The sequence below is a fragment of the Pelodiscus sinensis genome, chromosome 9, assembly GCF_049634645.1.
Source record: "Pelodiscus sinensis isolate JC-2024 chromosome 9, ASM4963464v1, whole genome shotgun sequence".
NCBI lineage: Eukaryota > Metazoa > Chordata > Testudines > Trionychidae > Pelodiscus > Pelodiscus sinensis.
In genome coordinates, this window is record NC_134719.1 from 46,722,260 (window position 1) to 46,743,867 (window position 21,608).

The following is a 21,608-nucleotide window of genomic DNA, read 5'->3' on the forward strand; positions in this document are numbered from 1 at the left end:
CAGTTATTGTGCAAGGTGGTGGAAGGGCCTCACAGATAATGCGGCCTCCATGTTTTACATCAACTGATGGGCGGGGGGGAAGGCTCCTTTGCTCTATGCCAGGAAGTGCTTAATCTCTGGGACTTTTGCATTAGTTATGATGTGTTGTGAGCAAGACATGAAGTCATTCTTCCACTCTACTCTGCGCAGCCCTCGGATGGAGTACTGTGTCCAGTTCTGGGCACTGCATTTCAAGAAAGATGTGGAGAAATTGGAGAGGGTCCAGAGAAGAGCAACAAGAATGATTAAAGGTCTAGAGAACGTGTCCTATGAAGGAAGGATGAAAGAATTGGGTTTGTTTAGTTTAGAAAAGAGAAGATTGAGGGGGGACATGATAGCAGTTTTCAGGTATCTAAAAGGGTGTCATAAGGAGGAGAAAAAAAACTTGTTCATCTTGGCCTCTGAGGATAGGACAAGAAGCAATGGGCTTAAACTACAGCAAGGGAGGTTTAGGTTGGACATTAGGAAAAAATGCCTAGCTGTCAGGGTAGTCAAACACTGGAATAAATTGCCCAGGGAATCAGTCGGGTCTTGCATCAGATCAAATGAGACACAGCTCACATGATCCTGATTGAGCTGGCGTGGCTTCGTCAATGCTGGTTTGACATGATCATGGCACCCTACTCCCCCAGGACCCTCCTGTACCATCTGGACATGCTATTGCAGGATCACAGTTGACTTTGCGTCCCAGCTGAGCTATAGTCAACACAGCCTTGAACTTCTACTTTCTGCCATGGGTACTGCTTTGAGTGGAATAGTGGAATGGACATGAGCAAGCGCTTGAAGAAAAGACTGTTACCTTTTTGTAACTGGTATTTGAGATGTTATTTATGTCCATTACACGTCCCATCAGTTTCTTCTTGCCAGAAACTGACATTGGGGAAGAATGAGGGTACGGTGCACACGGCACTCCTTATACCATGCCATAGAGGTGCCACTCCAGGGGTTGCTAGGACTGCTCTCCTAAGGGTACTACTGAGGGGAAAAACTTCCAGCACCAGTGCATGTGGTAAGTGTACACACCTATTGTGGAATGGACATGAGGAACCAAAGGGAAAGTGGGTCGGCAGGGTCACATATTGAGTGCCACTCCAGGGGGCTCCCCAGCTGTCATCATTGGAGCTGCTAAAGAAAAATGTTTCTGACATCCATGCACATGGTATGCACACACTTAATTGGAGTGGATGTGAACAACACCTCTCAAAGAACAAGTTATGGGAAATTGAGTAACTTTTTTTTTTTCTTAGGAATGCGTTGCTCATGTCCATTCTATCACCCACCCTTCTTCTTTACTGTTGGTGTTTCTGGTAAAACAAACAAACAAAAACCCTGAGGGATGGGGAAGCTTATGATGCTCCTAATATTGCACCATGTGGGTGCCACTACAGAGGGTGCCAGTCCTCTATGGATATTGCTGAGGGAAAGGGGGGGGGGGGGGGACACTTCTTGCATGCATGTGGTGAGCACACACACCTAATGTGGAATGGGCAGGAGCAACACATTTCTAACACAGTTACAGGACAGGTAATAATCTTACCTCAACCTAAATGCCAGTTGTCCTTTTTGCAAGAAAACACTGGGCCTTCATTAATTCTCAGTTTACTGCTTAACAGTTTGAAAGGGAATCTTAGCTGTTTCATAGATTGACCCTTGGGCACAGAATTGGTATTTTAAAAGAAATAACCTTAATTAATTCTGTATTTGTGGTCATGAGAAGTTCTGGGCAGTCTGTGGATAGACTTGGAGTGAATACATTGAAAACAATATATCAATAAGCCATAAAGTGAAAAATAATGTTGAAAGCAACAACCTTAAGCCTTGGGATTTTTTGTTCATTTTTTTTCTTCACTTCAATAGGAAGTGTAATTAGCTCTTGGGCTATAGCTTGCGAGCAAACTTGAATATTCATATAATCTCAGTTTAATCCATAAATTAATCATTCTGGGTTTTTTTGCAGAGTAACTGGAGGAGATTTTCTTCTAGAAAAAAATACCTTCAGCTAAGATACTACGTTATCCTTGTGCAAGCTAGGATAAGAATGTTGACGGCTGCTGCTGCGTATAAACGACTTATTTTGGCTACTGTTACAATTCAAAGACATTTCCGTGCTTCTCTGGTGGCAAAAGAAGATCGTAAAAGATATGAAACTTTAAAGTCTTCATCACTTGTCATTCAATCTGCATTTAGAAGATGGAAAAAACAGAAAATTCAACAGAAAATTAAAGCTGCAGTTGTGTTGCAAACTGCTTTCCGAAAATGGCAAGCCTCAAAATTAGTGAAGAGGGAGAGAGCAGCTGTCATCATACAGTCTTGGTATAGGATGCATCGAGATTTGAAGCAGTATTTATGTGTTAAAAAAAGTGTTATCCAGATTCAAGCCTGGTTTAGATGTGTTCAGGCTAAACATGTTTATGAGGATAAAAGGGAATGCATATTGATGATTCAAAAGTATTACAGAGCTTATCGACTGGGAAAAGTTCAAAGAGAAAACTACTTGCAAAAACGTGCAGCAGTTATAGCCCTGCAAGCAGCTTTTAGAGGTAGGAAAGCTCGTCTGTTATACAGACAAATAAAAGCAGCCTGTGTTGTTCAATCATTTTGGAGAATGAGACAAGAGAAGCAAAAATTTTTTCTCATGAAGCAGTCTGTTGTTATATTACAATCACATGTGAGAAAATATCAACAGCTAAAAAGATACAGAGAAACTAAAAATGCCATTTGCATAATTCAAACTCAATACCGAGCCTATGTTGCTTGTAAAAATGCTGCCTCTTCGTTCCAGAAAATACGCCTTGCTGCTGTTGTGCTGCAATCTGCCTACAGAAGAATGAAAGCTAGGAAAGAGGCCCACATACTGAGATCTGTGGTGAAAATTCAGTCAAGTTATCGTGCTTATGTTGCCCGGAAAAGATTTGAACATTTAAAATCTGCTGCAGTGAAGATTCAGGCTTTTATAAAAATGATACAAGCACGCAAACGTTATCATGCTTTAAGGCAGGTAGTACTCTATGTTCAGCGAAGATACCGCTCCAAAAAATGCATCCTTCAACTTAAAGAAGAACATAGGAAAATGAAGGGAGCTTGTGTCAAAGTTCAAGCAGTAGTACGAGGACATCTGATCAGAAAACAATTACAAAGATGGAGAGAGGCTGCAACCTTGCTCCAGGCTTACTACAGAATGAAAAGGGATAGGCAATGCTATTTGAGGATATATAGTGCTACTGTTACCATTCAGAATCGATATTATGCGTACCAAGAGCAAGTCCGTCAGAGACAGAAGTTCTTGAAAGTCAAAAAGGCAGCTGTCTGCTTGCAAGCAGCCTACAGAGGTTATAGAGTACGCAAAATGCTTAAACTTCAGTATACAGCCACTGTTAAAATTCAGACAGCTTTTAGAGCTCATTCTGCAAGAATGAAATATCAAGCAATGATTCAGGCCTCTGTTGTGATTCAGAGGTGGTACAGAGCCTACAGAATTGGTTACAAAGTGAGATTGAGCTTCTTAGAAAGAAGAGCAGCTGTGATTTCTCTTCAAGCAGCTCTTCGTGGCTGGCAAGTACGAAAACAGGTTCAAAGGCAACATGCTGCTGCTGTTACAATACAGAATGCCTTTAGAAAGTTCCAGGTTCAAAGATTAAGGCTTATAAACAATGCTGTGCTAACTATCCAGCGGCATTATAGAGCCAGTATTGTAGGTAGAAAACAGCGGCAAGAATATATAAAACTACGTAACTGTATTGTACATCTCCAGGCAGTTTGGAGAGGAAGAACTGTGAGAAAACAAATTCAGAGAGAGCATCATTTTGCAGTAATCATTCAATCGTTTTACAGAATGCATGCAAATCAATCAAAGCTGAAAACTTTGAGACAAGCTGTCTTAGTGATTCAGAGACACTACAGAGCTTACTGTATGATGAAGGAACAACGCACACTTTATCGAAAAAGAAGAGCAGCTGTCTTAGTCTTACAAGCTGCTTTCCGTGGGATGAGAGTGAGGAAACAATTACGGGAACTCAATAAAGCTGCTATTATTATACAATCAACCTACAAATCCTACGTAGTAAAAACAAAATATGCAGCATTTAAAGCTATGACTGTTATGGTTCAAAGACGGTATCGTGCAGTTGTTCAAGCTAACTATCAAAGACAGGAATATCTGTCTTTAAGGAATGCAGTTATTAAAGTTCAGACTGTTTATAGAGGCATAAAAGTAAGACGACAAATTCACCGTATGCATCAAGCAGCTATTTCAATTCAAGCCATGTTTAAGATGCATCGTATAAACATTAGATATCGTGCAGTGAAATTGGCAGCAACTATAATTCAAATTAGATACAGAGCATTTTGTCAAGGGAGAGTGGAACGTAAAAAATACCTACAGCTACGGAGATCATCCCTTGTCCTTCAGTCTGCCTATAGAGGCATGAAAGTTCGAAGAAAGGTAAGAATTCTGCATCAGTCTGCCACAGTAATACAGTCATACTATCGAATGTACAGACAACAAAAAGATTTTAAAAAGTTATCCATGGTAACAAAACAGATACAGCAGTGGTATCGTGCTTGCAAAGAACGAGATGCTCAAGTACACAAATACAAGATTATGAAGAGAGCCATACTCTGTATCCAGGCTATGTTTCATGGCATGAAAACAAGGAGACATTTGAAAATGATGCATATAGCTGCAGCCCTTCTTCAAAGGAGAATTAGGACCTTTCTTGAAAGGAAAAAATATATTTGTCTTAAGGCAGCTGCTATTATGGTTCAGAGAAAATATAGAGCAAAAGCACTTGCAAAGCAACAGCGCCAAGAATATCTTCATCTCCGGAAGGCTGTTGTTGTCATACAGTCTGCTTATAGAGGCTTTGTGGTAAGGAGGAAGATGCAACAGATGCACAGGGCTGCCACAGTTATTCAAGCCACTTTAAGAATGTATAGAATATATATTTCCTATCAATCTGTCAAATTTGCTTCAATAACTATACAACAACATTACCGAGCTTACAAGAAGGGAAAACATATGAGAGAAAAGTACTTAAAGCAGTACAACTCTGCTTTAATTCTTCAGGCTACCTATAGAGGAATGAAAACAAGACAGCTCCTGAAGAAAAAACATAATGCTGCAGCTATAATACAAAGTAATTATCGAATGTATAAACAAAGTTGTTACTACAAAAAAGTACAGTGGGCAACCCAAGTAATACAAAAAAGATACAGAGCCAGTAAGATGCAAAGACTTGCAGTTCAGCAGTACTCTTCAATGAAGAAAGCAGCAACTTGCATTCAGAGAGCTTTTCGAGAGATGAAGGCAAGAAAAAAACATCAAGAAATGTGCCACGCTGCCATTGTTCTTCAGACGCATTTTAAAATGTTTAAAGAACGACGAAGGTATCTTTCCCTTAAAGCTGCTGCTGTTGTCCTTCAGAGAAGATACAGAGCTTTAATTTTGGTAAGACAGCACACTCACGAATACTGTTCTTTTCGAAGAGCTGTTGTTCTTATACAGTCTCTGTACAGGGGTATTCAAACAAGAAGAAACATTCAGCATATGCATTTGGCTGCCAGAACAATCCAGTCAGCATTTAGAATGCATAAGATGAAAATTTCCTACCAGAGAATGAGAATTGCAGTTGTCGTCATACAGAATTATTACAGATCTTATGTTAAAGGAAAAGTTCAACGGAGTATATATCTGAGACTTCTGAAATCGGTGTTGGTCATTCAGGCGGCTTATAGAGGCACGAAAGCACGACAAGAACTGAAAATAATGCATGCATCAGTAACTGTAATACAGTCTCTTTATCGTATGCACATACAGCGTAATCATTATAGAAAGTTACGCTGGGCAGTCAGAGTTGTACAGCAAAGATTCAGAGCTAACAAGGCAAGAGAAGCTGAAGTAAAAAACTATGCGAAAATTAAAAAGGCTGCCATTTGCCTTCAGTCTGCTTTTCGTGCAAAAAAAACAAGGCAGTTGGCTACAACTATACAAGCTGCACTACGTATTCAGTCAGTCTTAAAGATGCACTTAGACAGGACACTTTTTCTTAAGAAGAAGACAGCAGCAGTAGCTATTCAGTCAGCCTTCCGATGCCACAGAATAAGGACTCGCTATAAAGCAGTTCGGGATTCAACTGTTGCAATTCAGCAGTGGTATAGAGCTTGTCGAATGGCTCATCTACAGAAAGCTGAATATTCTGTTCAAAGGCAGGCCATAATAATAATTCAGTCTGCTTATCGTGGAAAAGTAGCAAGAAAAATGGCAAAGCAAAAACGTTCTGCAAGAAAGATTCAGTCTTTTCTTCTCATGGCTGTGCATCGTAGAAAATTTGTTCGACTCAGAACAGCAGCTGTTACATTACAGACTTACTACTTGATGTATAAAACCAAATTACAGTATGTGAAGTATAGAAAAGCAGTGTTTGTATTACAGCAACACTACAGATCACATTTAGCTATGAAACACCAAAGAAGAGTTTACTTAAAAACCCAGAAGAGCATTATAATAATACAGTCTAGAATCAGGGGATTCATGGAGCGGAGGAGGCTTCAGAAAATTAAACAAAACACAGTGAAAATTCAGGTACATTTGAAAAGTCAACATGTGTTGTGGTGTTGTATAAATCCTTGGTTAAGACTATAACATCTGATGACACAAGCTGTAATAAGTTACTGTGTTTAAAAACAAGACCAGAAGTACAATTATAGATGCTAGTATGGGATAGGTTTATGAAGCACAACTGATGGGAATCATAGTCAGCACAGATGAATTGGTTATACTCTGTAAGATTACTTTAAAAATGGCATTGTTAGTTACCTTCCACATCCAAGATGATCATTTTACAAGTAATGCTTTTCCAAAATTCTAGCCCTACAAATTTACCTTGTTTCCTGATTTTGCAAGCAGCAGAGATTCTGTAGATTAAACTATGGCTAAGAGGTGCTAAGATACCCCTTACCATTTTACATTTCCTTCCCCTCAAGCCCCAGAAAGGGAAGATGGGTTTTTAAGGTTTCTTATAATACTCCAGATTTTTTTTGCCTGGGAGAAGGGAGAAACCTTCCAGTGTATTTTTCAGTAGCTACTGCCCCTGAGAGTTTCAGTAGCGAGTTGCCTGAGCTATTTGATCCTCAGTCCAAAATTCCAGAAATGTATATGCAGAAATAATTTGATTGGCCACTTATAAAAAGTGAAATAATTTGATTGGCCACTTATAAAAAGTGAAATAATTGAGCAGAGCCACAGTTTTTGGTAAAAGCAGAAGGAAAAGTACAGTACAAGTGACAATGCCAAGATTTACCATGGACTTAGTCAAAGACAACAATACCTTCATTATAATTTTCCTATTCTCTAAATACAGAAGAGCTACAAACACAGCTTTAAATCAAAACAGTTTATTAGGTTTCAGGTTGTTCTAGGATTAACTTTAAAATCTGTAACTTTTATCTTTAATCCTGGGATTTTTTTTTCTCTTGCTGAAATTTGTCAGTGGAGGTGTGTGTGTAGAACTCCCAATTTTATACTTTCTCTTTTTGCTGTATGCAGGAAAAACTGCCTATACAGGCAGTCCCCGGGTTACGTACAAGATAGGGACTATAGGTTTGTTCTTCAGTTGAATTTGTATGTAAGTCGGAACTGGCTCCAGATTCAGCCGCTGCTGCTGAAACTGACCAGGGGCTGACTACAGGAAGCTGGAGGCAGAATTGCTCTGTCCCCAGCTTCCTGGAATCAGCCACTGATCAGTTTCAACAGCGGCTGAATCTCGAGCCTGGGACAGAACAGCTGGGCTGCCAGGTAGGTCCCTGCAGGACCAACCCGGCAGCACCCCAGCTGCTCTACCCCAGGGTCCACAACAAAAGCCTGGTCTGCTGGGGGTAGGGGTGCACTAGCTGCGCTCCCCCTCCCCAGCAGACAGGGACACGGGGAGCAAAGCCGCGGTGGCAGGTTGCCGCGCCTCTGAGGCTTTGCTCTGGCAAAGCCTCAGAGGCGCGGGACCCCGCCGCCGCTGCGGCTTTGTTCCGGGTGTCCCTGGTCTGCTGGAGACGGTCTTCAGCAGACCAGAGGCACCGGGAGCAAAGTGGTAGCGGCGGCGGGGTGCCGCGCCTCTGAGGCTTTGCTTTGTCAAAGCCTCAGAGGCGCGGGACCCCTCCACCTCCCCGGCTTTGCTCCAGGTCTCCTTGGTCTGCTGGAGATGGTCCACAGCAGACCAGGGGCACCCGAAGCAGCTTTTCTCACCCCAGAGGTCGAGGTGGCGGGACCGCTGCGCTCTGGGCGGTCCCGCTGCCTGCGAGCTCCGGGGCGAGAGAGCCCCGTTCGTAAGTGCAGATCCGACATAAGTCGGATCCGCGTAACTCGGGGACTGCCTGTATACAAAGTGCTATCGGTACAAAGTAAAGAAACTGACCATTTCCTTCTGCCCCCCCCCTCCCCCCCCCCCCCCCAATACTCTGTGTGTGACTTAGAACTATAAGATTTTTAAAAGACCTTCAGGCAGAAGTGATTAGTTTTTTGTGGGATGGGGAGTTATCCTGGTTTGTCCCATTAAATAGAAAATTAACTTTTTTTTTTTTTTAATAGGCTTTATTTAGGGGTTTTAAAGCCAGGCAGTTGGCTGGTAAAATAAGAGCTGCACGAATAATTCAAGCCTGGTTCAGAAGATACAGAGCACGAAAGGAATATACAGCTGTGGTAAAAGCTACTTGTGTCATTCAAGGTTATTTCAAAACTGGACAGCAGAGGACCTGGTAATATACTATTGTTGTGTGACACACAATCTTTTCATTAAGCACTTTTTTATAATTTAGTACTGCTTTGTATTCTGGCAAATCTTGGTGGTTTCTTAGGCTCTTGATTCTTCAGAGATGCAAGAATATGAGTAATGCATTGATTCCTTGGGGCTAGTATGAATAGTTATTCATGTTTAAGCCTTTGAGGGCTGGTGCTATGTATTTCGTGTGAGTATTTGTCTTGAGACAAAGAAGATCTAAAACTTCTCTGGTCACCTTTTACTATTTTACTCCAATATTTCATGTTTCTGTTGACTTTAGCCCAGCTTTTAAGGCTCAAGACTAGTGTTCCATTTACACCGTGTGTCTGTGTAAACAAAAAAAAGTTATGGATTTGAAAACTTTACAATGAATTCCACTTGTCTTGCTTATCTGCTACTGATAGCAAGAAATAAATGCAACTAAAACATTCTATTTTTAAAACTCAAATATTTTTAGAAAAACTAAAATGTTCATTTACGTTAGGTTTTTAAAAATGAAGGCCTCTACAGTTACTATTCAGAGAAGATGGAGAGAGACTCTTATTGCAAGAGAAATTCTGCTACAATTCCTAGCAACCAAGCAAGCTGCAATTAAGATTCAATCAAGTTACCGAAGATACAGCACTAGGAAACTGATTAAGAAGGTATTCACTTTTAAATTCATCTAAGACAGGGTAGTGTTGAAAGTTAAATATTTTCAGTGTTTCCTAATCCTGCTTTCCTAATGTGGGAGCCAGCTCCATCCCTGGTATAACCTGTGTTGACTGTCCAGCCACTCCACAGGCACATCCATATCCCATGAACCACTCCAGAACCCACCACACATCCTACCTTCCCAATGCAGGAGTCAGCTCCATCTCTGGGGACTTCAACCCAGGTGAATGCCCTATCCCCTAGGGCCATTCCAGAACCCAGGCCACCTCCTTACCTTCAGAGGGTCCCTTATCCTGTGTTGGCTGTCCAGTCACTCCCTGGTGAGGGGGCATTAAACTTGTGTAATGTACTAAGCCAGTAATTTCTCTTTCTCTCTAAAAAGTGAGCCTGATCATTGCCTTTTATAACTAGCTACTTTTACTCAAATTAATTTTTCCTTAAGAAAATGTTCTTGATTGGGATCTAGTTTAAAACTGTACTATATTCATAAGCAGGGCTCACCATGCCGCGGCGAACCCTGCTTGCCAGCTGCATGGTTCTGCATGCTGCGCATGCGCAGACCGCACTTGCACGGCTGTGCCAGCTTGTACATTAATTGTTGAGCCCTGTTCATAAGGAACATTACATTAAAATGTTAAAGTTGAAAAGAGAAGTTCTTAAGTCAGAAATTGACAAAGTGAAGTGTCCCATCAGCAAAGCTTTAAGTACTACTTACTTTTTGACATTTTGAATAGTCCAATTGAAGTCAACAATGGAATATAGAAATCCTTCACTGTAGCTGTGTGCTTTACGTGTGTGTGTGTGTGTGTGTGTGTGTGTGTGTGTGTGAGAGAGAAAAGGTTTGTCACCAAAATATTTTGAAGTATGGGGGGAGGGGGGGGAAGAGAGGGTAAAACCAGAACTAACTTTGCATTGAGTTATGAGTGACACCAGAGAAATACCAGCATTTTTTTTTCCTTTTTGAGTTCTTCCATTTCCCTAGAGGTTCAGGTTTCCTTTACTTTGTGAGAAAACAAGATCCTAGACTTTTAACTTATGCCAAATATAATATTTGCCTAATCTACATTAACTAGCCAATTAACCCATCATAAGACAGGATTTTCAGGTCTTTTCTCCTGAACTCGTTCTCTCTCTCTCTCTCTCTCTCTCTCTCTCTCTCTCTCTCAGCTCTCACTCGCCCTTTCTCTTCTCCTCCTCCTGCCACTCTCTCCCCTTGATCTCTCCCTGCCCCCCTTCCCCTTCAATCCTGCCGTGAAGCTCAGCTGAGTGCTGCCTGCTCAGCCGGGCTGCTGCGAGGGAGGGGGGCGGTGCGGTGACATACATGACCGGGGGCGGGCCCGTGTACGTCAGCGCCCCGCCCCTCTTCCCCTCCCTCCGCAGGGGAGCCCAAACAGCCCCTTGCGCTGCTGGCTCCCCCGGTGGCCCGGCTGAGGGGTCAGCACTCAGCTGAGCGCCACAACAGGAGGGGAAGGGGGATGGTGACGTACACAGCCCCGCCTCCTGGCTCTGTATTTCACTGCCCTGCCCCTCCTCCCTCGCGGCAGCCTGGCTGAGTGCGCAACACTCAGCCCAGCCTCCACGGAGGGAGGTGAAGGGAGGCGGGGTGGTGATGTACACAACCGGGACGCGGGGTCATGTACGTCACTGCTCCCCCTTCCCCCTCCCGTCATGGTGCTGAGTGATGTGCCCCTCATCCGGGCCACGGCAGGGGAGCAAGTGGCGGCAAGCGTGGACCCCAAACGGCCGCTCGCCGCCACTTGCTCCCCCACCAGGGCCCAGCTAAGCGGTGCAGAGCGCCACAGCAGAAGGGGAAGGGGGGGTGGGGCGCTGACATGTACACCGCCAGGCCCCCTGGCCGTGTACGTCAGCTTTACAGACTCTCAGACACTGGGCTACTATATATATGATGATAAAGCCAAACTGCTTACAATAAAATCCATTGCCAACATTTTTAATTCCTTTAAGAAGGAAACTCCTTGTGAAAACTGCTGCTGCTATTATTTAATGCTGATTCTGTCTTATTGTGGTGAATTTAAATAAGAAATGTAGTGGCATCTTTATTTTATTTTTGATCCTTGGCCACTTTTTCCATCTTACAATAGATGGTAACTTGATAAATATGAAAACATATGAGAAGAGAAAGCACACTTCACTACCTACACACAATTCATTTTCTAGAAGCAGCATGCTGCATGTTTGATTCAGGCAGCTTACCGAGGCTTCAAAGAAAGACACAAGTTTCTTCAACAAAAAGCTGCTGCTCTGGTCATCCAAAAACATATACGAGCGAGGCAAAAAGGAAGATGCGAATGCATAAAATATGTCAAAACTAGAAAAGCTGCTATCAAACTGCAAGCGTTTATTCGGGGATGGTTAGTGAGAAAAAAGGTAAGTGTCTTTAAGCAACATTGCTATTTGGATATTTAAAATATTTCAAGGATAATGTTAATACTAATACAGATTAAATTTGTGTAACGACTCCTAAATTTCATTTTTCTTCATTATTAAAACAAGAATGTTGATGTTTTTAATAGCATAATAGTCTTTACATGGTGATTCCTTTTCTCCATTTGAAGTGATAGTGTCCTGGTATTGCTTACATTATGGGTCACAGATAATTTTAGAGATATTATCCAATCCTGGGCATAAAGTTTGATTAGAAGTTAGGCTACTTAGTTAATTATGATTACAGTGAAAAAGTCTGGCTTCAGAGATTACAATAACCCCAGCTGCTTTCTGTGTGACTCCATTTCTGAGTTTTAGTGCAATAGATTATGATTGTAGCAAAGACTTCTGTCTGTTTTTCTTTTTGCAGATTTTAGACCAGAAACGGAAGATGCAGCTCCTTTGTTTTTCAGCTGCTGCATATCACCATCTCTCTGCTATTAAAATTCAGAGAGCATTAAGAATTCATCTTCTATTGAAACGTGCACAAATGCAGATTCCGTCTGTCCTATGTATTCAGGTTAGCATTATGGGGAGGGAGGAGCTATTTCATACTATTCCTTTCTCTTTAGTGCAAGATTGTTGTAGTGGTATCACCACCTGTCACCATTCTCCCCATTGTGGATGTTGATGCCATTCCCTCCTACACTGTAGTCCTGCCAGGGACCCTGACTAGAAACCAGAGTCCTGACCCGTCTCTTCTTGATGCTGGTGGGAAGAGAGACAAGCTGAATGAAACAAGGAGTCACAAGGTGCAATGAGACATGGAGTCCTATCCCCTAAATATATAATGGGACCAATGTGCAAGTCAACCCCAATTAGTTTACAGGGACCTCATTTGGACATTTACTAATGCAGTGGCAGTCAGCTATTTTATGTCAAAGTCCAGACTGGAGAGAAAATAATACAAAAATAATAACTGTATTGATAAGTAAATAAGATTTCATGGTCTGTTCATAAGTGTCTGGTTGTCCAGGTTTGGTCTGAGGTCTGCCTGTTGACTATCTGTCCTAACCTAACTGATCACACAAGGAGCTGCTTGGCTGAAACAACTAAATTAACCTCCCAAAGTAAGACTCGGGATGCTGAGTGGAAGGTGAAAACATGCCAGAACAGGAAAATTTGCGCTATAGGAAAACATCTTTCCAGACCTCAACTTAGCCCTCATCATCAAAGGAGACCCTGAAACTAAGGATAGGGCTAGAAACCTCTCTCCCCATCCACCTCTGACAAAAGAGGGTTGATCACCCAACCTCATTACTTCATCCACAGTTAATGGCACATCTGCCCCCTCACCAAGCATTTCTTTAGATGCTCCCAGCCTCTTCAAAGCTACACCTTTGCTTGTATAGTTTTGGTTCCTGGCTTTGCATCGATTACATCCACAATACATTCAGATTTTAGTTCTTACTCTATCAGTTTTGAAGTTACAAGAAGTGCATGCATGCATATGTTTTGGTATTAGGCAAAGAAAGCAAGCTTAATTTGTCTTGTCTTTTAAAAGCTTTCTTTCATCTTAAACAGAGGTGGTTTCGAGCAAGACTTCAACAAAGAAAAAGTCTACAAGATCATCAGAAGGTCATTAAAATACAGCGATTGGTTAAAAGGTGGCTAAAACAGAGAAATGAGGCTGCAACCACAATCCAAAGAGCTGTACAAAAGTTCCTGTTCGACAAACACAGAAAGAAGCTGAAGAACGGAATAATTAAATTTCAGGTATAGTTCTTACAAAAGCCTGCTTCTATTTTATTACCACCCAAAGGTGTATCTTTCAGAGCATAGGTTGAGTGGTTTGTTGGTTTTTTGAAGATGAATACTAGATTGGAAAACTAAATATCAATTAGCCATCTAATAGTGAAAGACACTGTGTTTGTATTTTTTTAAACTGGGAATCTAGCAATCAGAGGACTGAATACTAAATCTGATCATTAGTTTGTTTTAGATTTCTACAACTGAAATATTTTGAGTCTAACATTTTATTAAATTCCTGTAAGGTTGATTGGAGATCTAATGAAAATTATATCCTAGAGCCACTCTTACTTGTTAGACTTGCCTATTTCTGAAATCTTTCTGCTATGTTTTCTCTTAGGCATTGTGGAGAGGGTATTCTTGGAGGAAGAAAAATGACACAGCAAAAACTAAAGCTTTACGACACAGTTTGGAAATAGCTAACAGAGAGAGCAAAGAAGAAAACAAGCTATGTAACAGAACTGCAGTTGCCATTGACTATCTTCTCAAGTACAAACATCTTTCTTTTATTCTTGCAGCATTAAAACATCTAGGTTAGTACTTTCTTTTTATAAATAAAAATTGGGCACTACCAAGACAACAGTGGCGTCCCAAACTTTTGAGAGGGACCAAATAATTATATTGATGCCTACACTGCAACTGGAAAAAGTGATGAAATTAAAGGATTCAATAGTATGCAAAGCTATTTCCTTCTGAATAGAATATGGCACTGATAAGCTAACAGAAGAGCCATAACCCTCAGAATGTAATCATGACTTTACTACTCTAGTTCCTGGCTTTCCCTTGCCCAGCAGTACTACTTATGATATGTAAAGCATAAAGGCAGTCCTACTTACTGCATATCAAATAAATGAAAAGTATTGCATACAGTGGATACCTTTGTCTTGCTGGAATGTTCAATATCCTAGTTTTTTAAAAAAAAAGAGGCTTGAAATTAATTTCATTTTTGTTGTAATATATTTGCCAAGCTTACTAAAGAACAATGTTACTGTTCTCAAACAAGTTGATTTAGCATTCATGAATGAACCCTTTTTATTTTAGAGGTTGTTACCAGGCTGTCCCCTCTCTGTTGTGAAAATATGGCCCAGAGTGGAGCAGTCTTCACTATTTTTATTCTAATCCGGAGTTGCAACCGTAGTATTCCCTGTATGGATGTTATCAAATATTCAGTTCAAGTCCTCCTGAATGTTTCAAAGGTATTTCAGTGTTTTCTTTTGTTTTATAAGTTTTTGGACTCTCTAATTTACAGATATTTACATTTATCCAAAGAGATTACCATGAACTTAATCTCATGTAATAACTGCTTGTTTTGGGGGCAAAAATATTTTCTTGAATATAAAGCAAATTATTACATTATTTTGAACCATATCATCAAATTATTTTTGAAGGAAAACAATTTCATCCTGCACAGTTGTGTATAAATTTAAACATGACTTTCAATGAATTTAATGTATTCTAACTAAAATGTGAGTGGTGCAGGGCATGCATGGTTGAAAAAAGTACCATCCTTTTATATTGTGAAATTGTTAAACAGTTTTGTACAGAAAGGAGAATAATCATTGGTAGGGTATTGCATCCGAAGTTTTATGTTTGTTTTGGAATTAAAAAAATTATAGAAAACACATCAGATTAAATGATGCTTTTCCAAATTTTCACCTTTTCGTATCTACAGATGTGATTAAAATATTATTGAAAGCTAATTAAGCACTATGTTGGGTTGGAGATGAATTAGTTATATTTATAGATCTAGCTTTTGGATGGAAATGTTTGCAAAACCAGAAAATTTTAGATGACTAACTTGAGTTTTGGCTAAATAATACAAATGTAATAATCTACAGTTATGAATAGTTATTCATTTGTGATGCACTGAAATCAGTAAAAATGTTTAGGCATTCAAGTCTAGTACATTTTGCTAAGTGGATATCTTCTTTTTTTAGATAGAAAAATATCCATTTAGTTACAGAACATATATGTTAATCAAATGACTTTCAATATTTTGTAGGCTTCCATGATTTTAAAAAAGGATGAAACTTTGGTTAGATAAGCTGCATTATAGTTGGCTAAATAATCTGAGAGCACAATATGTACTTTTGCTGTCTCAGATTCTAAGGGGGAAAAAAAGATTTTTAGTAACATTTATCATGGGGCAACTAGGCACTGCACTTTACTGCCCAGAAATGAATTGTTTTATCTGAACTGCAGTCTAACACACAAGTATCACCTAGTTGGCCTAAAAGAGAGTAATCTTTATTTTCTTAGAGCTTGAGAGAGTGCTTATTTTGAGATCTGTTTAGAGCAGTTCTTTTATCTTCCTTTTCAGTATGAAAGAACTACTCAAGTAGTTTATGAAGTAGAAAACTCTGTAGATACATTACTGGACCTACTGCAGATGTACAGAGAAAAAGCTGGTGACAAAACTTCAGCGAAAGGAGGAAGCATTTTCACAAAAACTTGTTGTTTGTTGGCCATTCTCTTAAAGGATTCACAAAGAGCTTCTGTAAGTTTTAGTACTTCTCTTTAGTAGATTGTTATGGCTTCTTCCAGCTGGTTGCTATTGAATTTTCCGACTGCTTACTGAAATATTTGCCTCTATCCCTCTACTAATATATACATGACCGCTGCAATTGTGCTTCTTGCTGTAATATTGTAATAAGGTTGGTAGTTCACCTTGAATGTGGTGCATGATCTCTGAGTTGCACAAGAGGGTCTTTCCACCCCTTTGACAATGTTTTTAAATATAACAATTACAGAAGTACAGGCAGTCCCCGGGTTACATACAAGATAGGGACTGTAGGTTTGTTCTTAAATTGAATCTGTATGTAAGTCGGAACTGGCGTCCAGATTCAGCCGCTGCTGGAACTGACCGCCAGTTCTGACTTACATACAGAATCAACTTAAGAACCCCAGGCGTCCCCAAGTCAGCTGCTGCTGAAACTGATCAGCAGCTGATTCCAGGAAGCCTGGGGCAGAGCAACTCTGCCTCGGGCTTCACGTAGTCAGCGCTGGTCAGTTTCAGCAGAAGCTGACTTGGGGACGCCTGGGGCAGAGCAGCTGGGGTGCTGCTGGGTTGCTCCAGTAGCGCCGCTCCTCGGTGCTACTGGACCAACCCAGCAGCACCCCATCTGCTCTGCCCCAGGATCCTGATTCAGCCGCTGCTGAAACTGACCAGCAGCGGCTGAATCAGGACCTGGGGCAGAGCAGCTGGGGTGCTGCCGGTTTGGTCCAGTAGTGCCCAGAGCAGCGCTGCAGGACCAATTGGCAGCGCCCCAGCTGCTCTGCCCCAGGGTCCAAAACAAAAGCCTGGTCTGCTGGGGGGAGGGGGGGCACACTAGCTGCACCCCCCCCCCCCCCCCAGCAGACCAGGGACACGGGGAGCAGAGCCGCAGCGGCAGCGGGGTGCCGCGCCTCTGAGGCTTTGCTCTGGCAAAGTCTCAGAGGCACGGGACCCCGCCGTGGCTGCAGCTTCAGTCCCGGTGCCTGTGGTCTGCTGGGGACGGTCCCCAGCAGACCACAGGCACCCGGACTGAAGCGGCAGCAGCGGCGGTTCCCCGCGCTTCTGAGGCTTTGCTCTGGCAAAGCCTCAGAAGCGTGGGAACCCGCCCGGTGCCCCTGGTCTGCTGGAGACGGTCTCCAGCAGACCAGGGGCACCGGAGCAGCTTACGAACGGGGCTTTCTTGCCCCGGAGCTCGCAGGTAGCAATCCGCCACCTCGACCTCCGGGGCGAGAAAGCCCCGTTCGTAAGTGCGGATCCGACATAAGTCGGATTCGCGTAAGTCGGGGACTGCCTGTATAGATTTCTGATAATCCACTTAGGCTTCTTTTTCTTGGTGATAGTTTATAAATATTGTCTTTGCCTTTGCTCTCCATTCCAATCAATGTTCTCAAATTGCCATACAGTAGTGTGGGGCCGAGGTGGCTCTTTGTAAGCTGGCATGCATGGGGAGCCAGCTTGAAAACCAACTTCCTGCGTGTACTGGTTCTTGCCTGACACCTCCCCCGTCCACTGCCTCTGTCCCCATGTGGATCTGCTCCTGCTTCCCCTGATGACGCCGCCTCTAACACAGAGGCAGCTGGGGTGGGGTGGGAGCATGCGTAACCATGCTAGTTTACAGAGTACACATTAAAATCCCTACATTACTTGGTGGTAATTTTGCTAGTATCCACCTGTGGCCTTGTCTAATATAACACTATCACAGGTGCAGCTATAAATGATTTAGTTCATATTTGCTGTATCTTTGGAACTATCATTAGAGAAAACTGAATTCAAGGAATAAAATTATTTTCTGAAAATAGTTTAGTTGGAAATATTTGGATATAAAGCTACTTTTGCATCATAGAATCGTAGAATATTAGGACTGGAAGGGACCTCGAGAGGTCGAGTCCAGTCCCCTGCCCTCAAGTTAAGACCTAGTATCTCAAGTGTCATTAATAGTCCAAATGTCTGCCATCCAGATATTGAAATGCCAACTGAAATTAAGTATCTATTGCTTTCAATTACATTTTAGTGTGTGTTTGTGGAGAGAAATGCTGCATGTTCTATGAAAAAAGTAGACTGTATTGAGCAAACGGAGTAGTTTTCCATTATTTAACTTACTATTAAATTGTCTTTTGAGTACTGATTATGTGAAATTTGTGTTTTGTAGGAGATCCGAAGCACACCTAGAACTGTTTCTCGTATTCATAGCTTATATAAACTTATAGCTCATAAACACAAAATGGATGCTGAAAGAAGTCTTTTCAAACACAAAATGCACACATCCACAAGTCGGAATTTATTAGTTCCCATAACTCCTGTACGAACAAAAGTAGTTTCAAGGTAAGAATTTTAAATTAATCTGCTTTATTCCCTGTGAAAATATATTGTCGTCTAATTTCAAGCAATTATTTTTTTCACAGAATTAAACCAGACTGGGTTTTAAGGAAAGATAACATGCAAGAAATTGTAGATCCTCTGCAAGCTATTCTAATGGTAATGGATACGCTTGGTGTTGCCTACTGTTAAAATGTAAATACTGTGTTTGAAAATATGTATATAAATGTATGTATTCAAAATGATTAAATGCTTTTGAGGGAGGTAACAAATTAGCGCTAAAAGTGATTACTTACATACAAATTTACTCTAAAATTGGCATTTTATTTTATTTTTTATATGTTGCATTATGTACAGTTTTTTATTTGTACTGTTTCTACTAATGTCTAAAGCAATTGTACAATAAAATACACAAGAGCTTCAAAGCAGTTTGGTGGGTTTTTTTCTTGCTTTGTTTCAAATGTACTGTTCTTACACAATTGTAATCTTATAAGAGACAAAGCAGCATATTTAACGTGCAGCTCGTCCCTAAGGCTTGAATGCGTTTTGACCGTCCATTTGACAAAGAGGAAATACTGTTATCATAGAACACTAGAACTGAAAGACCTCAAGAGGTCATTGAGTCCAGTCCCTTGCCCTTACAGCGGGACCCAGTATGATCTAGACTATTCCTGATAGATGTCTATCTAATCTGCTCTCAAATATCTCCAGTGATGAAGATTCCACAACCTCCCTAGGCAACTTTTTCCAATGTTTAACCACCCTGACAGGAAGTTTTTCCTGTGGTTTAAAGTAAAAGGTTTGGAAATGCGGCTAGTCCCAGGAAGGCGCAGAAACAGGCAAACTATTACTAAATATCTTTTAAACTTTTATTAAAGGGCTTCTACGTATAAATTATGATTTTATCAATTTCTTACATACGTAGGCACTAAATAATTATTAGAATGTCCAATAAGCAAAATGCAATACAGTGAAGAAAATTCTTTGCGGTTTCTCTAAATCCCACTAGTTGTTAACAAGGGACTAGGGATTATTAACAGTTACATTTACATTGTCTTACTTATAAGACTAATCATTTATCTAAAACTTTTAACACTACTACTTAACAATACCTCTAAACAATTTCAGATAACAATACTTACATTTAACAGACACACAAACTACAACAACAACATATTTGGTATTCGTTATGTTTGGTATACGTTATGCTCTACAGGAACTCGTTTGGTTCGGTGAGCGGGAGGTGGCCCTCGGGTGATCAGTCCTCGGACCTGGCTCATATTCTGCCATCCAATTTTTATTCGGGATTCCTCAATTTGATATAGGAGGGGTAGCTGTTTTATAGAGAGCTTTTGCGCACTTTTTGTGATAGGCTAGCAGACCCTGTTTGCTAAGTGACAGGGGTAAGGGGGTGAGATGGTTTCCTGTTTTTCCTTTCCTGCCTTATCGGGCATAGCACAGTCAGCACAACCAGCATGAACTTTACATGAACTTTTTAGTTTTGGTTCCTGTTCGTCGCTGACCTTTAAGTTACATAGTGTAAGGGTTTTCATCAAGGGGAAGTTGACCTTTTGCTTGGATGGCAATACGTGCGAGAGGCCTGGCCAGCAAAGAGCCTGCTTCCACATTTCCTAATGTTCAACATAAATCTACTTTACTGCAGTTTAAGCCCATTGCTTCTTGTCCTATCCTAGAGTCCAAGAAGAACAATTTTTCTCCCTCCTCCTTGTGACACTTTTAGATACCTGAAAAGTGCTATCATGTCCCTTCTCAGTCTTCTCTTTCCAAACTAAACAAGCCCAATTCTTTCAGTCTTCTTTCATAGGTCATGTTCTCTAGATCGTTAATCATTCTTGTTGTTCTTCTCTGGAACTTCTCCAATTTCTCCACATCTTCCTTGAAATGTGGTGCCCAGAACTGGACACAGTACTCTAGTAGAATTCTAGTAGATTGGTGCGATATCGTTTCCCTTTGCAGAAACCATATTGACTTTTGTCCTACACATTATGTTCCTCTATGTATCTGATAATTCTGTGTTTTATTATTGTTTCAACCAATTTGACCGGAACTGAAGTTAGACTTACTAGCCTGTAGCTGCCAGGATTACCTCTACATCCCTTTTAAAAAATTGGCATCACATCTACGAGTCGTTTCGAATAAAAGATGATTTAAAGCAGGGGTGGCCAAACCATGGCTCATGAGCCGCATGCAGCTTGTGAAGAAAAAAATTGTGGCTCCTCACGGAACTGGGACAGAACCAGGAACTGCTCAGGTCAGCTGCTCTCACGGCCGGGCCTCTGTGAATTGCATGCATGCTCGCTACCCGTGCCTAGTCTACTCACTGCTACCAGCACACTACATCATATCCTGCATGTGCAGGCAAGGTCGCACACAGAGTCCCAGCCTGCATGTGCTAGCAGCCGGCTTCTGAGCGCAGGCAGCGGCTCCAGGTGCAGCGCCAGCGCCAGCAGCGGCTCTGGGACCTGGGCAGAATGTTAGTGGGGGAGGGGGATTGGGTTAGAGTGAGGAAGGGAGGTGTCTGTTTCTGGGAAAGGTTGAGGGGGTGTGCACGGCGTGCCAGCTGCTCAGCACACAGGCGCCCCAGCACCTGGAGGGAGATGTACCGCTGTAGTGGCAGCTCCGGAACCATAGAATTAGGTTAGAGCGGGGTGGGGGTGGGGATTGGTATAGAGGCGGACTGGTGCCTAGCTCTGGGGGGGAAATTGGGTTGGGGTGTGTGTGCCTGGCTCTGGGGAAGGGGAGAGGGATTGAGTTAGAGCAGGAGAGGGGGAAGGGGAAGAACATCCAGCACACTTCCTGAGACCTGGAATCCCCAGGTATTGACTCTAGCTGTCTGTCTCCTCCTTCTGGACAGACTACCCCCACGAGCACTCTGCCCGAGCACCCTGTCCCCTACCCCCACCAGCACAATTGGGGCCACGTTAGTGAGGCTTGGAGGGTTTTGCAGCAGTTGTTTTTTTTGCATCTCACTTGTGTGGCCCCGACTAACTTTTCTGCAGGTCAGTGACCCCGACTCAAAACAGGTTTCCTGGCCCCCTCATAAATAAAGACAACGCTGAAACATTGTGTGTTTGATATTTTATTTAAAAATTAATCCCGGCCAACAAGCCCTCAATTGGAGCCAA

General features: G+C 41.8%; 1 protein-coding gene across 2 annotated transcripts in view; it reads left to right on the forward strand.

The window, feature by feature from the left end:
- Positions 1 to 18,887, forward strand: part of ASPM (assembly factor for spindle microtubules) — a 61,781-nt gene extending 42,894 nt beyond the window's left edge. Inside the window, exons 18-28 of one of the 2 annotated variants that reach the window (XM_006130667.3) lie at positions 1,997 to 6,619; positions 8,615 to 8,781; positions 9,289 to 9,448; positions 11,637 to 11,846; positions 12,274 to 12,423; positions 13,428 to 13,619; positions 13,993 to 14,185; positions 14,694 to 14,848; positions 15,973 to 16,149; positions 18,296 to 18,468; positions 18,549 to 18,887. In XM_006130667.3, coding sequence (XP_006130729.3) covers positions 1,997 to 6,619; positions 8,615 to 8,781; positions 9,289 to 9,448; positions 11,637 to 11,846; positions 12,274 to 12,423; positions 13,428 to 13,619; positions 13,993 to 14,185; positions 14,694 to 14,848; positions 15,973 to 16,149; positions 18,296 to 18,468; positions 18,549 to 18,654 — 6,306 coding nt within the window. In that variant the 3' untranslated portion in view covers positions 18,655 to 18,887. Of the gene's footprint in view, positions 1 to 1,996; positions 6,620 to 8,614; positions 8,782 to 9,288; positions 9,449 to 11,636; positions 11,847 to 12,271; positions 12,424 to 13,427; positions 13,620 to 13,992; positions 14,186 to 14,693; positions 14,849 to 15,972; positions 16,150 to 18,295; positions 18,469 to 18,548 lie in introns of those variants that run through there. The other variant, XR_012905991.1, reaches the window with a different exon arrangement.
- The last annotated feature ends 2,721 nt before the right edge of the window (positions 18,888 to 21,608 follow it).